Source organism: Theropithecus gelada, chromosome 2, assembly GCF_003255815.1.
Source record: "Theropithecus gelada isolate Dixy chromosome 2, Tgel_1.0, whole genome shotgun sequence".
Taxonomy (NCBI): domain Eukaryota; kingdom Metazoa; phylum Chordata; class Mammalia; order Primates; family Cercopithecidae; genus Theropithecus; species Theropithecus gelada.
Genome location: NC_037669.1, coordinates 185758376 through 185780853, shown reverse-complemented (window position 1 = coordinate 185780853; position 22478 = coordinate 185758376). Strand labels below are relative to the sequence as shown.

The following is a 22478-nucleotide window of genomic DNA, read 5'->3' as shown; positions in this document are numbered from 1 at the left end:
ACAATGCAGCCATATAGAGATGGGATCGTATATAGGATGTCATTGGCAAGGAATCTAGAGAAATCAAAATTGATGGACTTCAGGAATGGATAACTGGGACCATATAAATACCACAGAGAAATCCAGGATTTTGATGATGCTCAATGTAAGAGGCCACTGGGACACTGATATTTAGATGATTAGCAGACAGAAATGCAAAACTGAATCTTGGAATAAATACTGGGAGTGGGAATATACATTTGGAAGTCATCCTTATAAAGTGGTAGCTAAAATACTAGAGACAGTGAGACCCCCAATGGAGAATAAATCAGGATAAGAGGGCTGAAGACCAAGACTTCAAAAAAAAAAAAAAAAATGCCTACATTTAGAGAGCTTAAGCAACAGGACCTAAAGAGTCTTCTTTCCTAAGTTGATGATCAGGCACTCATTTGATAACAGTGCTTGATAGGCTCAGCAGAATTTATTTTCTAGTTTTAAGAAAATTTGGTTATTCTGTATGAGGTCTAAAGTGTGTATGTATCAGTCCAATCAAGCTTTTAAATTTTCAGAAATACTAAATATTCAAAATCATAAAGTATTACTTAAAAATAATTGGTTCAGTCTAAAAATAGGGTGGGCCAAAATGAAATTTTCAAGTGGCATATCTTTGGATGATATACTGATGGTACCAAAAAGACTCTCAAAAACCTATACTCCCACGGGCGAGGGAATAGCCAAGTTTGTTGCGGTTTCCAATGAATGACATCAGCCCTGTGTAGGTCTCAATCAAAATGGGTTCGGTTAACACCATCAGTTTCTTTCTGCTTCCAGATCCAGTTGAATTCTTGTGGGCATTCTGGATAGCTGGAACAAGCTTAGACATGAACCCAGACAACTGAAGAAGAAAAAAAGAAGGCACAAAGTTAGTTACTGTAGATTAAGTTGAGAGATACTCACCTCCCCAGCCAGTCTTCACAGAAGTTGACTTCTGTCCTGGGGCTGCAGTTATTCTTACTTCTTAAACAGAAATGGTTAAATGTATCTCTATTAAGTTAATACAGTTAATAACTGTGCTTAACTCTATTAAGACTAACTTTCCTCAGGCCCAATTTTGCTTCTTAATGTCAGAAATAATATGTGATTTTTCAGTTTGTTTATCATCCATGTAAGTCTACCAAGTACCATGTTAGTTTTAGCTGATTTAAGATTTTGTTAGTATACAAATAATTTGCGTCTGTATTAGTACTGTAAACTAACTCTCTTTGTCACTGATATATGAAAGGGCATCTGAAATTACTTAAGAAATATCGATGAAGTGCCTACAACACGTTCCAGAGACATTTTAAGTTGAACAGACAGGCGGAAAAACCCGCTGTCACGGAGCTCACATTCTCGTGATTGCAGACAAAAAATGTTAATAAAAATTTGAAGGGTGATAAATTCTAGAAGGAAAATAAAATGTGGCAAAGGGATAAAAAGTAAGGAAAGTTAGAGTTACTTCACTTACTGTATTCAGGGCAAGTCTTTCTGGGAAGGTACAACTTCAACTGAGACCCACATAATGAAAAAGAGCTAGCTATGGGAAGAAGAAATTCCAAGCAGAAAACACAGCACCTGCAAAAGCTGTAAGGGAGGCATGAATTTAGCTTCTTCAAGGGACACAGAAAAGACCTGTTAGACAGAAGTCTAGGGATCAAAGGAAAGAGGTTGAAGCACTAGGCATGAAGAGTCTTCAGGGCCACATTAAGGGCTTTGGGTTGCTGTGATTTTAAGAAGGAGTTCAATGTTGTATAACGTTATTTTGAAAATAATAATAATCCTAGCTACTGTGTGGAGTCGAAAATAGAATGCTGTTAGGGCTAAGAATGGAAGCAGGAAGGCAAGATGAGTTTGGAATTCACTTTGGGAGTCCAGACAAGATATGATGGTGGCTTGGACAGCGTAGCAGTGGAGACCATTAGAACTGGTTAAATTAGGGATTTGGGGGGCAGTGGGGTTGAGCCAAAGAATTTGTTGGTGTGACTGAATTTAGGGATGAAGAGAAGAGAAGGATAAAAAATGACACCCAGATTTTTGGCCCGATCAACTGGGTAGATGGTGATGTTATTACTGAGTTGAGAAAGCCTAGGAGAGGTACAGATTGGAAATAGTAAGATACAGGGATGGAGGATTTTGTTGCAGACATGTGGTTTGAGTTATCTTACCAGGAATCCTCTTAGAGACTTTCAGTAGGAAACTGGATGTAGAATCTGGGACCATGAAAAAAAATCAGATAAAATGTCCATGTGTGTAAATTTTTCATAATAATCATCGCAGACCCAGAAGTCAAGAATGATATTCATAAAGGGAAGCTAATAGCCTAAACGCGATAGGTTATGGGACAGAGAGTAGGAATTAAATTCAGGAAATTCTTACTGGATAAGATACTAGGCATTGTGGGCAAAGTAGAGGGGATCTGGTAGGTAAACTGAGGATCTACATGTTACAGGGATCTGCCCAGTACCAAATAACTAGTAAATGATTGATCAAGGGCTTGGACTCAGGTTGTTCTCTGGGGGGTAGGGGCGGCGGTCACAAGGTGCTCAGTAGGGGAGCTTTTGAACCAGGATGAGCCAGGAAAAGGAATTTCACAAGGTAATGTCATCAGTTAAGGCAGGAACAGACCATTTTCACTTCTTTTGTGGTGGAATGTCATCAGTTAAGTCAGGAACTGGCCATCTGGATGTGTACGTGCAGGTCACAGGGGATACAATGGCTTAGCTTTGGCTCAAGGCCTGACACAGGTCTCCTGACTTAACTCCTGAAGTTCTCTCTTTATAACATTGCTGTTATGAGCAGGATTATAAAATTCTAATTTTTAGAAAATTTAGTTTTAAAATTCTGATATTTAGGGAAGAATTCTTGTTCCTCACCTGCAAAATGGAGACAATATTACATTCATTAATTTTTAAACCATGTTCTTTAGAACACTAGATCTCCTCATAGATTGGGTGACTACACATAATTTATCATCCAGATCTAAATTCTTTTGAAAAGAAAGGAAGTGCTATTGTGAATAATGTTGGGACAACAGGTACCTGACGGTTTGAGGAGAGGATGTCAACAAAAAGTCAAAAGTCAAGCAGGTAACTTGTTTCAGTCTCTTCAATCACATCGGAGCTGCTCTATTTTTATCATCAGTTTTATATATTTGAGTTCCAAGTAAGATTTTATTTCCAAAAGGTTTCTTTTTAAATGAAAATCACTTGCCTAGGAAACTTTTGCTCTGTGAATCAATGATTTAATTCAAAAAGATCTATAGTGCCCACTCTCCAACAAATCTCTCAAAACCAGGCTTAAATCCTGTATCTTCCACAATGCCTTCCCACAGACTCAAGGGAAAAGTCAACCTTTTTTTCTCTTATGTTTTTCCTTTACCTATACCTCCACTCAAATCTCTCATCTGGTTTTCTATGCAGTAGAGTCACAAATGTGGCTGTCTGTACAGCTAAAACAACGTTTCTTCACCTTGGGACTATTGCTATTTTAGGCCAGACAATTTTTTGCTATGGGAGAGAATGTCTCCTGCATGTTAGGATGTTAATCAGCCTCCCTATCCTTCACCCACCAGATACCAGACAGGCTTCCACCCCAGATGTGACAACCAGTAATATCTCACTGGGACACTGGGACATTGTTAAATGTCCCCCATGGGCAAAATCACCCTGTCTTGAGAACCACTGAGCTAAAGGAAGTATAGGATCAGGCCGAGCTGGTCTTAAGTTGGAATGATGGTACTCACATAGCTGTGTGACTTCAGGCAAGTTATTAACTTTGCTGAATTTTATAGTTCCTTTGCCATAAAATAAGAATATTAATAGCATAGAATTTATCAGGTAGTTGAAAAGATTAAGTGAAATAAAGGGTTTGTATACACGCTGTGAATAGAGATGTGCACACACATGCACTTGTGTGCTCATATATTATATAAAGGATTAGGAAAGCAGAATGAGATGAGCCTGAAATTTGGAGTTATATTGCAAAGGCCATAAAGGAAGCTTGTTGCCAGGAATCAATAAGTAATAACTGCTTAATCATCACTGACATCATCCTCATCATCCTTATCAAACCACGATCTCTTAAAAATCAAAGTATAATTCATCTCAACAATTCTATTGTAACACTCTGGATTATCAGGATCCCTTTTCATAGATCAGTAAATCTTGTCCAGTTGGATTAGTGAATGCTTCCTCAGGCTTCATGATAAACTTCATTTCTTGAGAATCCTCTGTGGAACTCAAAATCAAAGTGCTAGAAAGTAAAAGTTGGCACTATTTCATACTCAGTGGATTTGGCATTTCACTGGAGTCAGATGGACTTCATTTCCAGTCATTTCTAGGATCCCCTTCAAAGCCAGGGGAGGGGATGGTTACAGAGAGACAAGCAGGGTGACAAGCAGTGCATTGAAGGAGAGGCAGACAAAAGGCCAAGTCCCCGAGCTGGCTCTTGAGCATTTCAAGCACCTGAACTAAATCTATGTGACAGGAACGCTGTGTCATCTGATATGAATACCACCAGCCACATACTTTTCCCTAAAAGCTTTTATGCACCCACCTCTGGCTCTCTCTTTTATTTCAGTCCCAAATACAGAGGGTCAGATTTTAACAACTCCAGTTACACAGGGGTTGTGTGTTGGTTAGGATAAAGTATAGCAGTTACAGCAGTGTGCGTGGTGGGGGCAGGGGGAACGCGGTATTATTCTTGACTTTCCACCAATTATTTACCAGCTGAGTGCCTGGTCCACAGGTTTGCTTTAGGTGCTGCCTGCCAACAGTTCATTGCCTAGAGTCTCAGTTTTCCTTATTACAACCATCGCTTGCTTCCTGTTTACACTGGGTAAAGAGACCAGGTTTCATGCCTGTAGGCCCACATTCCTCAGTAGAGCTGGTTTTCCGAGCCTGCAGGCTACAGGTTTCAGCCTCCCTGTGTGTGGAAGGAAGTCTCCTGTCATAGAGGGCACACCCGTCCAATACCCAGTACTTGAAATCACTTGAGAAGTCACACTGCTGGACAGACTGTATATATCATCCTTGCACATTTTTTCTGGAATTATACTTACAGAGACCCTGTGACTATAAATTCAAGTATGTAGAGAGAAATAAGAAGAGGCAGTGGCTTCTTTTTTCTTACACGGGAGAGGTTTCTACCCATCGTAATTTCCATCCTCATCCTATCCCATCCCCCAACCCTCCTCTCTGAACACATGCAATATGTGCACACACACAAGTGCACTTTAAACTTAGCTAAACTGAATTAGTCTTTATCGGAGAACATTATGTATACCTTTGTAATTTGCAGCTTTTAAATATGCTTCCTCTACTTAAAATGTCTTTTCCCACCTTCTTTGATGTTTAAATCACCCATACCTTGAGTTTCATATCAAATGTCATCAGACTTGTAACTTTTGGACTTATCTGTTCCCACTTTTGGGCTCCTATATAACACCCTGTGAATCCCCCTATTTACAGTCTTAGCACTTTAAATTATAATTTGTGAAAGTCTTTCCTGCCTCCTCCCACTATGCCATAAGTATCTGTAGGGCAAAATTAGTTTTAGTCTTCTTGGTAATCCAGAACATTTCTCATCATGCAATAGTCACTGCCAGGTAGGTACTCAATGAAGATTTGTTGAATTGATGTAAAAGGCAAACAAAGGGCTAAGAATATAAAGTTAAATTTGATTGCTAAAACATTGGTTCATTTGCATGATCCACTTGAAAAGATGGAGAGAAATACAAGAAAAGAGTACAAAGGGTTGGTCTGTAGATCATTATGGTTACAGAGCACTCATAATGCGTTCACTGCTATTCATCAGTTCTGGGTTCAGTACTAGTCCTTCCCAGGAGTACTCACTCCAGGAACCCAGCAAAGCGATGGTTAAAAAAGAAAAGATAAGGCTACAAGTTGCAAATACAAAGTAGATGAAATAATTGAGGATAATTGAGCCAGGTTGTGAGATATAATATTATACCATATCACATCAATTAATACAAAAGTACACACAGTCTCTCTCTCACTCACTTTCTCTCTCTCTCTCTCTCTCACACACACACACACATACAGACACACACACACACACACACACACTTCTTTCAGGCTTATACCCATTTCCCTGAATATTAGGAAACTGGGTATGACATAGAACTATTACTATATGACCTCAGTCACTTATTCCCTCTGAATAAGTGTCCTCATTTTCTTTAAAGAGACAAAATCTTGCTCTGTCATCCAGGTTGGAGTGCAATGGTATAATCATAGTTCACTGCAGACTTGCACTGCAGACTCGAACTCCTGGGCTTAAGCAATCCTCCTACCTTAGCCTTCCAAGGAGCTGGGATTATAGGTAACTGGAATGGGAACACAGGTACTTGCCACCATGTCTCGTTAATTTATTTTATTAAATTTTTTTAAAGACATGGTCTTACTATGTTGCCTAGGCTGGTCTTGAACTTCTGACCTCAAGCAATCCTCCCACCTTAGCCTCCTGAGTCACTGGGATTACTGGCATAGGCCACCACCACACACGGCTCAACTGTTCTCATTTTTAAAACTAAGATGCCTATCCTTATCTTACAGGGGTTTTATTAGTTGAATTACATGAAAATATTATTCGAACTATAATCAATAGATATAAAGTACAATTATGTAATAGTACACTAGATAATTTTTACGTCTCATAATATTAAAAGCAGTGCCAAAAAGCTACTATTTTATATTTTCACAATTGTTTTATATGAGTAACACAAAGTATGTACATGAACAGATTGGAAACATTTGGTGAAGCAGGGAGATAAGCAAGACTGTCTGGGAAGAGGTCACTTGACACCATATTTGCCAGATGTGGAAGTGGTATAGAGTTAGTGAGATGGGAATAGTATATTTTGACATAGCATTGTATAAACTTTACAGCAATTTAATCAATAAATGCTAACAGACTTAGACATAGAGTAAATTTGAATTTGAATGTGATTATGTCCATTAATGCTCTTTCTTTGGGTACCTTTCTGAACCACCAGTCCCATGACTACTCAGCTTTGACCCAGTGTTATGTAATCTCAAACCTATATCACCAGTGCAGCTTTCTCTACTAAGCTTCAGACCTAAATTTCTAACTGCTTGACAACCAACCTGACGCCAAGTTCTATAGAAAAGCAACATGTTTCAAACTCAACGTGTCGTAAGCTGAGTCCCCAAACCTACTTTTTCCAGTTTTCTGCAATCAAATTAATGGAATCACCATCTACCCAATCCTGAAATCTTGTCATCTTTGACTTCTTCATTGTCTTCAATATCCTGTCAGTTACTTCATGAATAACTGAAAATCTCCTCATCTTCTCTCCCTTCCTACTGCTCCTAACTTAGTTTAGGCTCTTATATCTGTTAGCTAAGCCATTATAACTATAGTGGGGACTATGTAACATTAAACTCCAGTTAAACCAAATTACTCTTTTTTTTTTTTTTTCTTTTTTTTTGAGACGGAGTCTGGCTCTGTCACCACGCTGGAGTGCAGTGGCCGGATCTCAGCTCACTGCAAGCTCCGCCTCCCGGGTTCACACCATTCTCCTGCCTCAGCCTCCCGTGTAGCTGGGACTCCAGGCGCCTGCCACCTCGCCCAGCTAGTTTTCTGTATTTTTTAGTAGAGACGGGGTTTTATCGTGTTAGCCAGGATGGTCTTGATCTCCTGACCTCGTGATCTGCCCATCTCGGCCTCCCAAAGTGCTGGGATTATAGGCTTGAGCCACCGCGCCGGCCTACCAAATTACTCTTTATCTAAGAACCTTTTGTATACTTTTAATTACCTCCTTTCCTTTTTGCTTGATCCAAACTTCAGTTTCAGTTAATTAGAACTCTTGAAAATATTTGCATTTTTATCTGCCTCCTCTGTTAAGCACCACCTTCCCCAAAGGCAGGAACCTTGTCTCATTTCTGTTTGTATCCTCAACAACAGTCATAATACCTGCACTTTGTTGGTGTTAGAAAAATCTCTTGAATAAAGAGATTCTAGATACAGTAGAAAAAATGACTCTGGGTAAGAATAAGTTTGAATATTTTCATGTATTTTAAAATAATAATTTGTTCCATTAGATTGTAAATAATTTGAAAGTTTTGATTGTATAACTCAGCTCTACGTTATTCCCTCCCCATGAGACAATAGTTTTCTTAAACTGAATTAAATTGCTTCAGGTATTTGATTTAGTTATGCATTTTCCCCATATTCTACTTTTTAACTAATTCATTCATCAGAGAGATGGAAAAACCAGTTTATTAAACCCTTTTAAAATCTCATGTTTTTGCCAAAATATTCACATAAAAATATTCTAGATCCCCCAAATTATCTTTCTTCTTATTTATTCTTTTACATTAATATGACTGGGTCTTAATCAAAGCCAATCTTGGAAAATGTCCTAAACACAAATAATTTTGTGACATAAAAACCAACAACAAAAGAGAAACCAAGACACAAACACCTGGATCAAAGCACTCATCCTCTCACATTCCAGATGGAAATCATTTGTTTTCCTAGAGAGCTGGGACTTTGGGTGGCCTTTGAATAAGAAATGGCTTGGCAAATGAAAGTGCCAGACTATTGCTAAAGGAAAAAAAAAGATAAAAAAACTTTGGAATAATAATTTAAGGAGAAAAACCTTAAAGGAAATACACTTAACAGATCCACGAAGTAGTTTGATTGGCTAAAAGTCAACCAACCAACTAACTGTCTATCACGTTCATGTGTGTGCGCACGTGCGTCCCACCTGCTATTCTTACTTCCATCCAGCAAGAGCTACATGAACATCAATTTCCTATTCAGCCTTTGCTACTGGGAAGGCTGGGGCAAAACCCAATGCTCTAGTCTACTAATTCCATTCATGGGTATTTGGAAAATAATACCCTCTTTGATATTTTACTTTTCATCTTTCTTTTTGCATTATTTGATTGTATTTATATATAGCAGAATAAGATAAAGCACAAACAGATGTCAGAATGTGACAGTGTTATTTATCTGCAGTTTATAGAGCTTGTTCTTTAATTCCTCACGCTGAACTTCTTCCCGCAAAGGGCATGCAGGGAATGACCATCTAATGCACCAGGTATGAGGAATAAGAGAAGACTTGGACCAGGAAATGATGGATGTACCAACTGAGGTAGTTAGTATTTATTTTGATTTACAATAAAGTATAATTACTATTAATTCAAAAATATATATTATTTTAATGGTCGGAACCAGATGACCTTTAAAGCAGGAAAATGTCTTTGGGAAAATCAAGCTCTTTAACTTGGATTAACAGATGTTTTTAAAAAGAAACATAAAGTGTTCTGCATTGTTAATAATAATTTTTGAAACAGACTTTGAAGATTATGGAACAATGTATTAATGTGTTGTTATTAATAAGAACTTCTAGAAACAGAGAAGTCTGACGTTGCGTTTGAAGTTCGGGGCAAGAGCAGGATGGAAATTCCCGCTCTATCTCCCTGAGGCCCTCGATGAGTCTATTCTCATATTCTTGCCTTCAAGTAGGTGTTAGGTTGTTCTTATTGATTGTTTGGTGTTTTGGCTTTCAGTGGTAAAGAGTCAGGCTAGGGGCTGATGTTGATGCTTGGGTTGAGAAACTGTGACATAGGAGTGTTCCACAGAGTGGCAACGTGATTCATATGCCAAGCTGGTTTAGTGTCAATAACAGCTTGAAGCCTGAGGGAAACCAGGACATTATAAATCCCTGAGGACATTTGCATAATTCTTGAGAGGAACATTGACTTTCCATGGGAGAATAATGTGATTCAAGGTCATTTCATCTATATATTGGGGGGAATGAAGACTCCATCTAGACTGTAATCAAATATATGTCGCCTCAAATTCTTTTTAAAATCCCCAGGACCTATCAATTTAAAATATTTTCACACATATACATATATATTTACACTTGCATGAATAGGTATGTTTAATGCAAGAAACATAATATATGCCATCAACCACAGAAAGTCTTTAGATGCAGATTGCCAAGTTTTGAAATCATAGCAAATAAAGAATTGTCATATTCTGAAATGAATGATATAATATAAAAGCAAACATAAAAAGGACAGAGAAGGTAGGAATTTCTAGGTCTATAAGTGCACTCATGTGTATATTTGGTTTTATTGAAAATACAAAGTTTGATCTTTCACTACATTTTCAGCTCCAACTGTTTTACTTCTTGACTACCTAGAATGCCTCCGTACTGCTTAAGATACCCGGGGGAGGTGAGAGAATAATAGAAAACTGTTCCCTTTAGAAATGAGTCTAAAATCTGCTTGATTAGATGAAATTTAAAGACAAAGAAATTCTGAATAGCTTTACACTTCATGGAGTATTTATACACACATCATTCTATTTAACCTTATAATGGTCCAGTGAGGTTGGGAGGAAAGGCAGTGCTCATTATCCTCATCTTAGAGGTGAGACTACCAAGGCTCAGAAAGAGAAGTGACTTAATCAAGCATGACCACACATTGAACCACATCGAACTATGCTTTATACTATTCCACACTTCCCTGAATAAAATAATTAGAATGTGATTATATGTGGGAAAGTATATATACCCTGTAGGTGATGCATGCAATTAGTAAGGTGAAAGCAGCATGTTATATATAAATATAATGTATATTTACATATAAAAACAGACTGACTTTTTACTAAAAAAATCTATAAACCTATTACTGTTTTTGTCTATATAAATTGCTGGTTTTATTTTATTTTATTTTATTTTGTGTTTTGTTTAGGAGTACATGTCTCTAGAAGCACATAACTCCAGCAACAAAGCTAATCTAAGAGTAATACCCAAGATGCCTCCTACCTTGCAAATTTCAAGGAATTTCTCACTGGTGTATTTCATAGGGTGCTCAGTGAAAGTAGCGTAAGGAACTTCAGTAGACCATGGGTTCCAGCGGGACAGCAGGGACTGCTCCTCTGGACTCCCCCAGTAGATCCTAAGGCCTTCTCCTTGTCTCCTACAAGAAAGGGGTTTTCCATTAGATTAGTCATTTCCATTTCAAAAAAAAAAAAAGATAAAAAATGGAATGTCATACATCAGTCCGCCTTCATATTGCTGCTAAGTGGCTTAACTCCCAGCTAGTTAAACTGTTCAAAGGATTTTAGGGGGTGAGAAGAAAAAGGTGAATTTGGTTTTAAACATAGGAAATTCCAGGTGTTTTGAGGAATTCTATGTGGGAAACACCTACTTGGAAATGTGAATCTGATACTCAGAGCAGTGGCCAGAGCTGGAAATATGGATATTGACGTCACGCCAAGATTCTGATGGTAAGAATTAAGAGAGAAAGAGACGAGGTATCAAAGAGGTGAACAGTAACGGAACAGTTCAGATGGGAGACAGTTTCTAGAAGAAAGGAGATGCCATGACAATAACAGTTTCCACAAAAGCAAGAACTGACTAAGGAAAGACATGGGGCTTCTCGCATGGTAGAACATACATGATTTTTGAGGGAGATGATGACCAACTCAAAATGTTCTGCGACTTCAGATTCTAAATCTCATTGTCCTCTATTCTCTGCACACATTCCATTCAGTGAAATTGCAGCAACAAACATGTCAAAGCTTGTAGAAAGACTGTGCCTGCCCCTTCCTGTTAAGTTCACAGTCTTAATCCACAAGATATGGGAGGAAGTCACTCGCATAACCCAGGCCTGGTCATTTAGTGAACCTAAGTGCAGAGCAAGAGAAAGTAAGCTTGAGACAACAGGGAGAGGACTCATGGCAGAGGAGTTGCAGCCACACTGAATAACAAAACCGTGTTTCTGAGGCCTCTTTCGCATGTGTCCATCAGAATTTATGATTTGTGGTTTTATATATCTCTGAATGCAAAGAGATGCCCGGAGGTTAAGCCAAACTCAGGTACCTTGCATTCGACAAGCTTGGAAACTAAGTTGCCTGTAATTCTAAGCAGCCCTATGGAACATCACAGATGTCTCATTTTGTCTAAAAATTAAATCCTGGGATTTCTGGAATGAAAAACCAGAGCTTAATTGTGGTGCCTTCACAAAACTGCCACTTCCTGTATTAAGGAAGGATTCCTTCGGGAATGCTGTTATGGTTTCTGAATGTTTATCCATGTGGAGATTGTATAAGCACAATTTCATACAAATGCATATAACACTCCACTCCCCAATTGGTTAATACCTTAACTTTTCTCACAAAAGGAAAGTAAGAAAAGTCCCTGAAATGTTCTGCTGGCTAGTTCTCAGATTTTTGATGATTATATTTGAAAACTGATACCCTCCTTTCTTTTTGTACTTAATCCTTTGCCCAAGAAGAAAAAAAAAAAAAAAGAAACCAAACAAACAAACAAAGAAAGAATATAGGGGAAAAAAAAACAGAGGAAATAAAAATATTGAGAAGAATAGAAAAATAGAAGATAAATATACCTCTAAAATTTTCTTTCTCCCTCTCCTTCTCAGCTGGCATGCTGGCATTTATTATCCCCCAGCACTTATTTTTCTGGCCTGACAATAAACTCTAAACTCAATGAATATTCTATGTGTGCTGGTTAATAGAGCATTCTGGATTGAGTCCATTAAAACAACTTGCACAATGGAATTATTTACTGCTTCATATATCAATTTATGTGCTGGGTGCAATTTTTCTTTTATCCAAAGGGGATGAAAATCTGCCAAGAGAGCTTGCCTAATAAGTACACATTATATTCTTCTACCTTAGGGAAACCTCAGATTAAGTTTGAGCATGAAATTCACGAGCGACCCTATTTCTAAATAACCAGTCAATCTGAGTATAACAAGGACCTTTCTCAGAGATGTTGTACACTTCCAAATATACAAGTTCAACCAACCTTCTTTCCTGAGCTCCAGAGGTGAAAACTAGGAAGATTAATCTAAAGCTAAGTTATCTCTCCAAGGGTGGGGTTTCTCAGGCCATCCAGCAGAGCCGTTCGCATCAGAGTGCTATGAAAGACTATCATCTTTTTTTTTGTCAAACACCATTAGAACAGTCGTGGAGACTGCAGGTGCCTTTATGACCAGAAATACTTTTTTAAAATAGTAACTTGTAGTCACATGAAAGAAATCCTGGGAGGTAACAGAGTGGAGTAAAAGTGAGGTGAGCTGGATGTCCAGGAGTCCTGTGATACAGTCTCGATTTTGACACTTAATGTTACGCGACGATGGGCAAGCTTATTTCTCTTTCTGAATTTCTTTCTGAATCTGAATCATTTCTCTTTCTGAATCTTCTGAATATGTCTTCCCATATTTAGAAAAAATATGACTTCCTCATCTCTTCTATAGAGTGTCTCTATATTGAGACATTCCGTGACCTCAGTCACTGTGTGAAGAGTGGAGGCAGCTACGGTCATGACGCCAGTAACAATCATCTGGCTGGGTACACACAACATCCAAAAGCGGTCTTGGGGCATGAATTCTCTAGTTTAGAAGCATCTAATTAGCCCCACTGAGCAGAACAAGTCCTCTACTGCAAAGGTCACACCAAGTACTATCCTATCATTCCAAGGGGCTTTCAGGACCTACCACAACATTCTACAAACATGGAAAAGCTATTTCTCGGCGGAATTGCAGATAAGGTGTCAGAGCTAGAAGGGCTCTTGGAAGCCATAGCCTAGTGCTTCCTTTCTGTAGATGGAAAAAGTAAGACTCAGAAAGTACCAGAACTTTCCCAAAGCATCACTACAGGACAGGGATGAGCTGGCAAGAGTCCTGGTTTCCTGAGACCTCATTCAGGGGTCTTTTCACTATTCTGGGCTAAGGTACGAAATATATTCAAAGCTAAAGTCCTGCTATTGCATAACATTGCCTTATTTCCAATAGACACAAAGTTAAAAGAATTGCTCTGAGGAGGCTCCCATCATTCATGGGTGGAAAAGCCTGCCTAGGGATCCGGTCAGTTATCAGAAGAAAACCTCTGTCTCAAAGCCAACTATGCATTCTTAAATATACTCAATATGAGCAATTTTGAGACTATAGGAAAATAAGGAAGCACTGGACGTGAAGGAGACAATTACAAACAAGTTAAGTTGTCAGGGTAAGAAGACTGGGTCTTTGGTCAGGTGCGGTGGCTCATGCCTATAATCCCAGCACTTTGGGAGGCTGAGGCGGGTGCATCACCTGAGGTCAGGAGTTCGAGACCAGCCTGGTCAACTTGGTGAAACCCCTGTCTCTACTAAAAATACAAAAATTAGCTGGGTGTGGTGGCAGGATCCTGTAATCCTACCTACTTGGGAGGCCGAGGCAGGAGAATCACTTGAACCCAGGAGGCAGTGGTTGCAGTGAGCCGAGATCATGCCACTGCACTTCAGCCTGGGCAACAGAGCAGAACTCTGTCGCATAAAAAAAGAAAAGAAAAAAGAAGAAGACTGGGACTTTCTCACTGAGCTGCTATGATGGGTTAATTAAAGTCCTAAGTAAAGATTGCCAACACCAAATAATCAAGAAAATAAGTATTTGGAAGTTTTCTTTCTGTAATCATACTCGGTATAAATCATGACTTTCACTAGCTCTGTGTCTTTGGGCATTTCACACCACCTTTCTGATCTTTAGGTCACAATAATTTTGTGAAAAACAAGAGGATAATGAATGATAAAAAGTTTTGTTTCTATAAGGCACTGTCCCACTAGTGTATATCGAGTGTCTACTGTGTACCATACTACCCACTCTGTACTGTTAGAGATCTTATATTTGTTCTTTTATTTAACCCATATAGTAATTTTGAGCTATTTTTGAGGACATAGATGTAGTTACAGGAAATAAGTTAAAGAATATGACCAGATTTAATCAGATCATCAAGTCAAGAACCACTAGTGAAATGTAATTTTAAAAAGGGACAGGGAGAGGAAAAACACTGGAATCACTGGACATAAACAAAACCAGAGAAGCAAATCTCTAGCACAGAGGAAGTGTTGGGATGTTTTATGTTTGTCTTCACCTATTGAACCCTCTTCCTCTACCTGTGTCTGGGTCCAAGGATGCTTCTTTTGTGTTCAGCTTCTGCCTTCCATCAATGTTTTCATGTGTAAGATTTCTGCTTGAATTTAAATCCATCAGAAATACTTCCATTCAGATAGCTTAAACAAGCTCTTCAATTCTCTTTTCTTCAGTCTGAATAAGCCTAACTTCTTAATTATATTTTCTGATGGGTTAAAAATAATCTTTTAAATCACCTCAGAGCTGATTCTCTAAAACATTCCAAAGTTCTCTATTTTCATTTCCATCATTTCCTTAGCACAGTCTCTATGCAGGGTATACAGAAATGAATAAGACTCAGTGCCTGAACTCTGTAAGTCCATGATCTGACAATCCATGAGCCGATTTTACTATCAATTTGTTCCCAGACTTCAAAAAGCACAAATAGAAACTTGCAAGTCTCATTATAGAAATAGAGGATCACTTATTACAATTTTTCCCACTTTCTATCCTCAAGGAAACCAGCTGGATCTGGCCTCCATTCCCACAGTAGTGGAAGTAAGAAGGGCAATGTACTCTACTTCTAGTAAGTTCCAAAGCCTCCCAGAAAGAGGCAGAGGCAGGGGAAGGGTCCCATATGGACTTGGAGGAAGAAGGTTTGTAATAGTCATGGATTTTTAGGATTCTAAGCTATCTGAGTTGGAAGGCCTTTTGGAGAGGTCAGATTCTACTTCTTTTATTTTAGAGATATGTAACTGAGACTAGAGTTTTCAAAGATCGCAGTTCTTACTTTAGTCATGTTAATTACAAGTTTCACTCAGCGACTCAGATTCAGAATTCTACTCAAACACGGTTGTTGGCAGGATAGAAGAGCAGAGCAATTACTACTTTAAATCATCATAGCAGACCAATAGAAGTTTTACTTTCCACACAAAAAACAGCAAAGACATGCTGAAGGGGTGAGCTTTACACAGTAGAAACTGCTCGTACTAGCGGCAAAGCACACAGTGGTGAAAAACAAATAGGGCTTAACAACACAAAAAGGGGCTGCAGGTTGGAAGAAGGAAAAACATTCTTTGATAACCAACTTTGTAAGAGAATAAATTATTTTTGACAGGAAGGACTCCTCTCCTCTAAGTCGTTTTTTAACTGAGCTAGAAAATATGCCAGTTAGTACTCGGTCTGAGTTACTATACTCATTCCGTGCATTCTTCTTTCTTCAGGGAGAAGCCACATGTCCTCTTGCATAGGGCAACATAGCTGACTTCCTCTCCCTGGACTCCTCACTCTCCTTCCACCCTGGCCTCCAAAGAGTCTCTGTTAAGGGACTAACCTACCTGTCAGCAGAACTGAATGAGGACGCCTAGCTCCCTAGAAGGAGAGATGGCAGCTTTCGTTATTACCTCCATCAGCCGCCCCTCCTTTCTACTCATCTCAAATCTCAAAGCTCCACCACAGAATTAAAAACATAGCTGGAGGCACCAAACCGAGATTTATGAGGAAGCACAGACATTAACTCTTGCTCTAAACGCAGGGCGTGTGCTTGTAAGTATGGGTGAGCAAACAGAGGGAGGCTGTGAGTGGGAGGAGGCGGGCATGCGAGGGGGAGAGAGCAATTCAGAACAACATGATCTATTTTCTTAATGTCTCCTTTTCCCCCACCTTAGAGCATGTATTGTTGAAAGGCAACCTTCTAGGCCCATGAAATGTTAGTCTCTTGCTTATTTAATCTGGACAAAAGCAGGGACAGAGTTGGCACCCTGGAGGGTATTCAATGCTCCTTTGCTCATTGAATGACCTCAGAGGAAATATTTTCCATGACAAGAACCCAAAAGACGCTGGCACAGAGTCAGACAATAAGATTTGCAGAATGTGTTTACATTCTCTCCATGTCCCCAGGCTGTTCCAAACCCATGGGCAGGTGCTGCCTTTATCTGCTCTCTTTGCTCACCTGGCTCCCTCCCAGAAGTTTCCAGGGCCTTTAGCTCAATGAGATTAACCACTTACTGGCAAGGGTAACCACGAAATTCTATGGGTTATATTACTTGAGGCAGAGGTCAGTAATAAATAAAGCAGATCGGCAATGTTCATAAAGAAAGGATTCAGGGGCATTGTGGTGCCATTGTAAAAACCTTGAGTGAGAATTAGAAGGTCTGGGTTCAAAAGATGGATCTTCCACTATTCAACTGGGTAATTTGAACCTTTTACTTCTCTGGGCTCCAGGGATCCATCTGTAATATCAGGTAGTTAAAACTGGATCATTTATAAGGTCCTTTTCTACCCCCAATATATTAAGATCTATGCTGAAAGACCAGAATAATTTGTGTTATGCTGGTTAAACAAAAAAACCAAGAGATAACCCAAGGGATAACTTAATGAATATGAGAAATTCTCAGAAGACTACAAAGACTTGACCATTCTCCTAAAAGGTGAAAAAAAGTGATCTTAACCTGCAGAAAAGACTTGAGGTTAAATCAAAAGCAGAATTTAGATCAAGTGAGAGTGAATAATTATAAAAAGGGTTACCAAAAATGGTCATGGAATCTCCCAAGTCCTTAAAAGAGATGTTTATCTGCTTGGGAAAGTTTAAATGTGCTTGTCCTAGAGGTGGTCATGTTCATGGCTGAAGAGAGGAAAACAAAGTTTCCAAACCAAAGGTCCAATTTAAGATTTCATGACTCACAATGTTGGAATATATATGTGTTTGTGCAGTAAATATTTATGCTAAAATAAACATGGCTGCTTACAATGCTAGGTACATAGAAACTACTTAATGAACTTTTGTTTAATGAAGGTGAAGGAATGAGTTTACGGACTAAGATAGGATGCCTGTCAATTTGAATGTCATATTATTCCATTTTTAGAATGTTACATGTTATGGTAGTAAGATCTCTGGGCTGGTAGTCAAAAAAAATGTGGTTCAAATTCTTGCATTTATAGTCACTTTCTTTGTGGTTTAGACTGGGCACTTTTCTGGATGTGCCAATTCCCTCCTTATAAAATAAAGAAGGCACTGGATTAGTGTCTAGAGGACACTCCAACTCTACACAAATCTAACATGTTTGACCCATCAGAGCGGAGGATTACCAACATTTGGGTTTCACTTAAATAACACAGAGAAATATTTTTTTTCTCCAGTGAATTAATTTGGATGAAAGTCATTCTCAAACTTACATACTTATTTTCTTAAACAGATTATACTAAAAATAGCTATTTTTAATTAATAAAAGTTATCAAATAAAACACCAGATTTTAAGACCTAGAAAGGATTTATTATTCATCATTTATGTCCTGTGTCCTTGACCCCTTAAATTCGCCAAATATAGACAGAAATCTAAATGTTACCCAAATTAATACTCAAAACCATTATAATGCATTCCTATACTGCTTCCCTTTAGGAAAGCCAGCTGTTGTATATGAAGAGTCAGACTGTTTGCCTAAAGCTCTAAAAGATTCTTGACTGCTAAGTTTATTGGTTCTTATGTCAGCTGTCTCTTCCATCACCGTCAGGCTGCCATTTCTTGCTGCTATCAACATTCCTGACTTTAGCTGCTCTTTTCCTAATTTTTTTTTTTTAAACTTCTATTGACAGGAAAACAAGGAACATATTATTATTGGGATCATGGGCAAATGATAAAAATATCCTCTTTATCAGGCCATTTATTCTCAGGAAAATGCAACAAGTTATTAGAAAAAGCTGTGTTTTCTCAGATGCCATTTAAATGGAAAGCTTATCCAATGAAGTTGACAATAAATAGCTTTTGAGTAAAGGAAAAGAAACCGGATGCTACTTTAAGTTGTGAGCATCTAAATGGCCTATTTGAAGTCCATGTCTGTCAGAAGGAAACAAATGTCATCCTAGGATTAAAAGCGATAACTTTCTTTCCACTGATGAGGATGACATAAAATGTTGTCATTGCTAGAGTCATACTTTGGCAGACACTGGCATTGTCATATTCTGTACACAGAGCCTCATACCCTGATCTATCCTTCAAACATTTTAGGGTGTAACTCCCTCAAAATCGAACAATTACTTTAAGTGGGAACATTTTAAGTAAATCCCTGATAGAAATCCTCCATAAAGTTCAGAGAAATTGCTCTGGATACAATTGTGATGAAGATTCAGAGGAAGGAACAATCTCTCACAAAAGGTATCAAAAAAAGGCTTCATTCATTCAAAACATCTTTACTGATCTTCAACTCTGTACCAAGTGCATGCAAGGACCTCGAAAGAGATACAACAAGCCTTCAAGAAACTCAGAGCAGTCTAATGATTTTATAAAGTAGGGGGCCTTTTAGCTGGGGTTTGATGGATATAAGACTTTTGACAAGAAAATAGCATTAAGTACACTGAAGGCAGGAAATCACAAGAACAAAGATCCACATAAGAAAAATTTTATATGTGCTATGTGCCACAATTTGTGTGTTTGTGGTGATTGTAATTATGTCCAGTTGAGCTACATGTGAGTAAGCAGGGTGAAGTCAGACAGCCCAGAAGAAATCTACAGAAATTGGTAGAAGTTGCAGGGGAGGGTGCTGTGATTCAATAGAAAAGTGCATGGTCCGGAGCAGCCTAATTCTAGCATGAAAGCTAGTGAAGAGTCACTGAGGAGTCAGTAGGGTGTGGTTTAATTAACTGAAAAAATGTGTCTCTAATTGCCAGATGCAAAACTAGAGAAGGAAGAGGCATGGTGTGTTCAGAGATGAATGGAACCCGTGGCTAAGCTGGATGCCTTCCTTGGTCTCCAGGCCAAGAGTGGGGCTAGGCCTTGCTCTCTGTCAGCCTCCTGCTGGGTGTCACTAAGAAGACTAGAGGCAAACACAAAAGAGGATAAAATCAAAGATGGGGTGGTAATGGTTATAATGGCAGAAGAAAAAAGGGAAGAAAACATTACATGAAATATAACCTTTATCTTCAACAGATTCAGTGATGGTTGCCATCATTGCAGCAAGATTAGCAGGTTTACCAATCTTGCTGCACCTTAATTTTCTGTTAAGTGGAATTAGCTGTATTTTTCTCAAAAACATACTATAAAGTGTTAAATATAATTTCAAATTTGAAGCCTCTAACAGTGCCTACTAGGCATTCAATATTTGCTAGCTGGAAAGTCTTTCAGCACAGAAACTTTTGTGGGTTTGTTTGTTTGTTTGTTTTTTGTTTTTTGTTTTCTTTGAGATGGAGTCTCACTCTGCCACCCAGGCTGGAGTGCAGTGGCACAATCTCGGCTCACTGCAACCTCTCCCTCCCAGGTTCAAGTAATTCTCCTGCCTCAGCCTCCCAAATAGCTGGGATTACAGGCGTGAGCCACCGCGCCCAGCACACAAACATTTTGTCATCCATTATCTCCTTGTTCTTCATAAATTATTGATACCTGGAAACTAGAAAGGAATTATGAAAATTCTAAAGGCACAGAGCTAGTGAAAGCCAGGATTTGCAACCAGATATTTCTGACCCAAAGGTAGAACTCTGACCTAGATTTCCAGTCAAGAGCCATGAGCTCTACTGGTAAAGCAGGAATGTTGAGGATATCTGAGGGCTGATTAACAAAGGGGACATTTATTGGCATTGCTGGCAGAAGTTGCCTACTCCCAGCAGTGCTCAGATTCTAGGTCTGGACCAGGAATATATCTTCAGTGATGAAAGTGAAAAGCCAGATGCAGGGATCTGGAGCTTATCTGGTCTAGCTCTGGTTCTTCTTCCTACAAACAGCAAAGCAAATCTGGCAAGAGGAAGAGTAAAATCTTAAGAAGGATAACATTAAGACTGCTTTCTTTCCAGTTCATTACCCTGGCATTAAACCTGAGTGGGAAGCATATAACAGGATTGAAAAAGACACAATAGAACTTAAATACTATTGACACAACTCTTTTTCTTCTTTTAAAAATTATTACTTTCCATAATGAGCACCTATTATTTTTACATGGAAATGATAACCTGCATATTTAAGATGCATCATCTGTCTTAAGAGCGAGGACTAAATGTTCCAGGCAATGCGCTAAGACATCTACATACATTATGTCTAGTTCTTACCACAAGCTCACAAGATAGTTTCAGAATCTCTGTTTTACAGATGAGGAAAGTGAGGTCTAAAGACATTAAGTAGTAGGTGCTGGATCAGGCACTAGATTTTAGGTTTCTTGATTCCACATCCCCTGATAATCCCATGGTATCCTATGGCTATACAGGACAATGAAGAAAAGAAGCATTTATAGTAACCAATTGTTTGTTTTCCCAGTGAGCACACATGAAGAGAATCATTATAGAGCTTACTTTTTTATGTGTGGTCTCTCTTCACCTAAACTAATCTACTCTCTACCTTGCTCCACAGTGCCGCTCCAACCAGCTCAAAAAACTAAAGTGGCTTCCAGTTGCCTACCAAATTCAGAAACACTTTCTCAGCCAGATACGCAAGGCCTTTTGAGTAGAATTCTAGCATGCATTTCCAATATTCAAAACCACAGCCCCTCACAGCTCCATCCAAACCATTCGACTTGCTGAGCCTGTCTTAAAACATTTGTGATAACTTCATCGATATGAAATTATTCTATATACTTATGTTACATCATCAAATGAACTGTGAGCTGATCAAGAACAGGATCGATGTCTAAATCATGTTCATGGCCCCCATGATATCGATTTTGCAGTTCATGGTCAAACAGGTTGGACATGAGTAGACCCATGGTCTTTACTGTAAAAACACACACACACACACACACACACACACACACACCTCAAAACTCAAAATAAAACAAAAATGCCCATTCCTCAGAGCAGAGTGATCTGACTCCAGCTGCTTTTGCTTTTCATTAGTCTATATTTCCGAGTTGTATTGTTTAAAAATGAGATTTTAAAGTGTTTCCTGTTTGTTTGAAGGAGATAAGAGAAATCCTTCATCAATTTTGAGGGGTACATAACAGATATTTCGAGCAATGCCCAGGATCAAAAGGGTTGTACGTTTGCATGTGTATAGTATGTGGTTTGCTTTGAAAGTGTTTTGCTGCAGATGCTGTCACGTCACATCTATATTGAAGGCTTTCCGTGCCAAGAGGTTGCCAGGTAGACAGAGGAAAGAGCTTCTCTTACAAAGTTACCAAGAAAAATGCTACACAATAAAGGAAACATTTTGAGGCAACTCCCTTCATTATAAATTGGTACATTTGGCAAATCACTGGCCTCAGGTTTGTGTAAATTTTTGTCTCCCCTCTTAAAAGGAAGTACTTTTGAGCACCCTAAAAACCAAGTTTCAACACGCACAGAGTCACTAAGTAATAAAAAAAAAAAAAAAATTCTCAGAATCTCCTGTTTCCATTTCCCCTTAAGAGAGGTTGGGAGTAGATGGTCTGGAATATATACACGGGCAGTTAGACCAGTTAACACAAACTTCTGGCCCAGCTGTCATGGCCCTTGAGGAAACCACGGGTCTGCCCAGGAAAATGGTGGGTACCTAAGGCTCTGCTTTCCCCACTTTTGGAGGAATTTGAAATGGAACGAATTTCAAGAGAAGATACGTGATACACTCATTTGTTTTCTCTTTCAGCTCATGA

The 22478-nt window shown here is 38.8% G+C and overlaps 1 protein-coding gene across 1 annotated transcript in view; it reads right to left on the bottom strand.

Annotated features, from left to right (window-relative positions):
* Positions 1–441: 441 nt before the first annotated feature.
* Positions 442–22478, bottom strand: part of TPRG1 (tumor protein p63 regulated 1) — a 147111-nt gene continuing 125074 nt past the window's right edge. The window contains exons 5-6 of the mRNA XM_025376355.1: positions 10847–11000; positions 442–874 (exon numbers count right to left, since the gene is read on the bottom strand). Coding sequence (XP_025232140.1) covers positions 680–874; positions 10847–11000 — 349 coding nt within the window. The 3' untranslated portion in view covers positions 442–679. The remainder of the gene's footprint in view (positions 875–10846; positions 11001–22478) is intronic.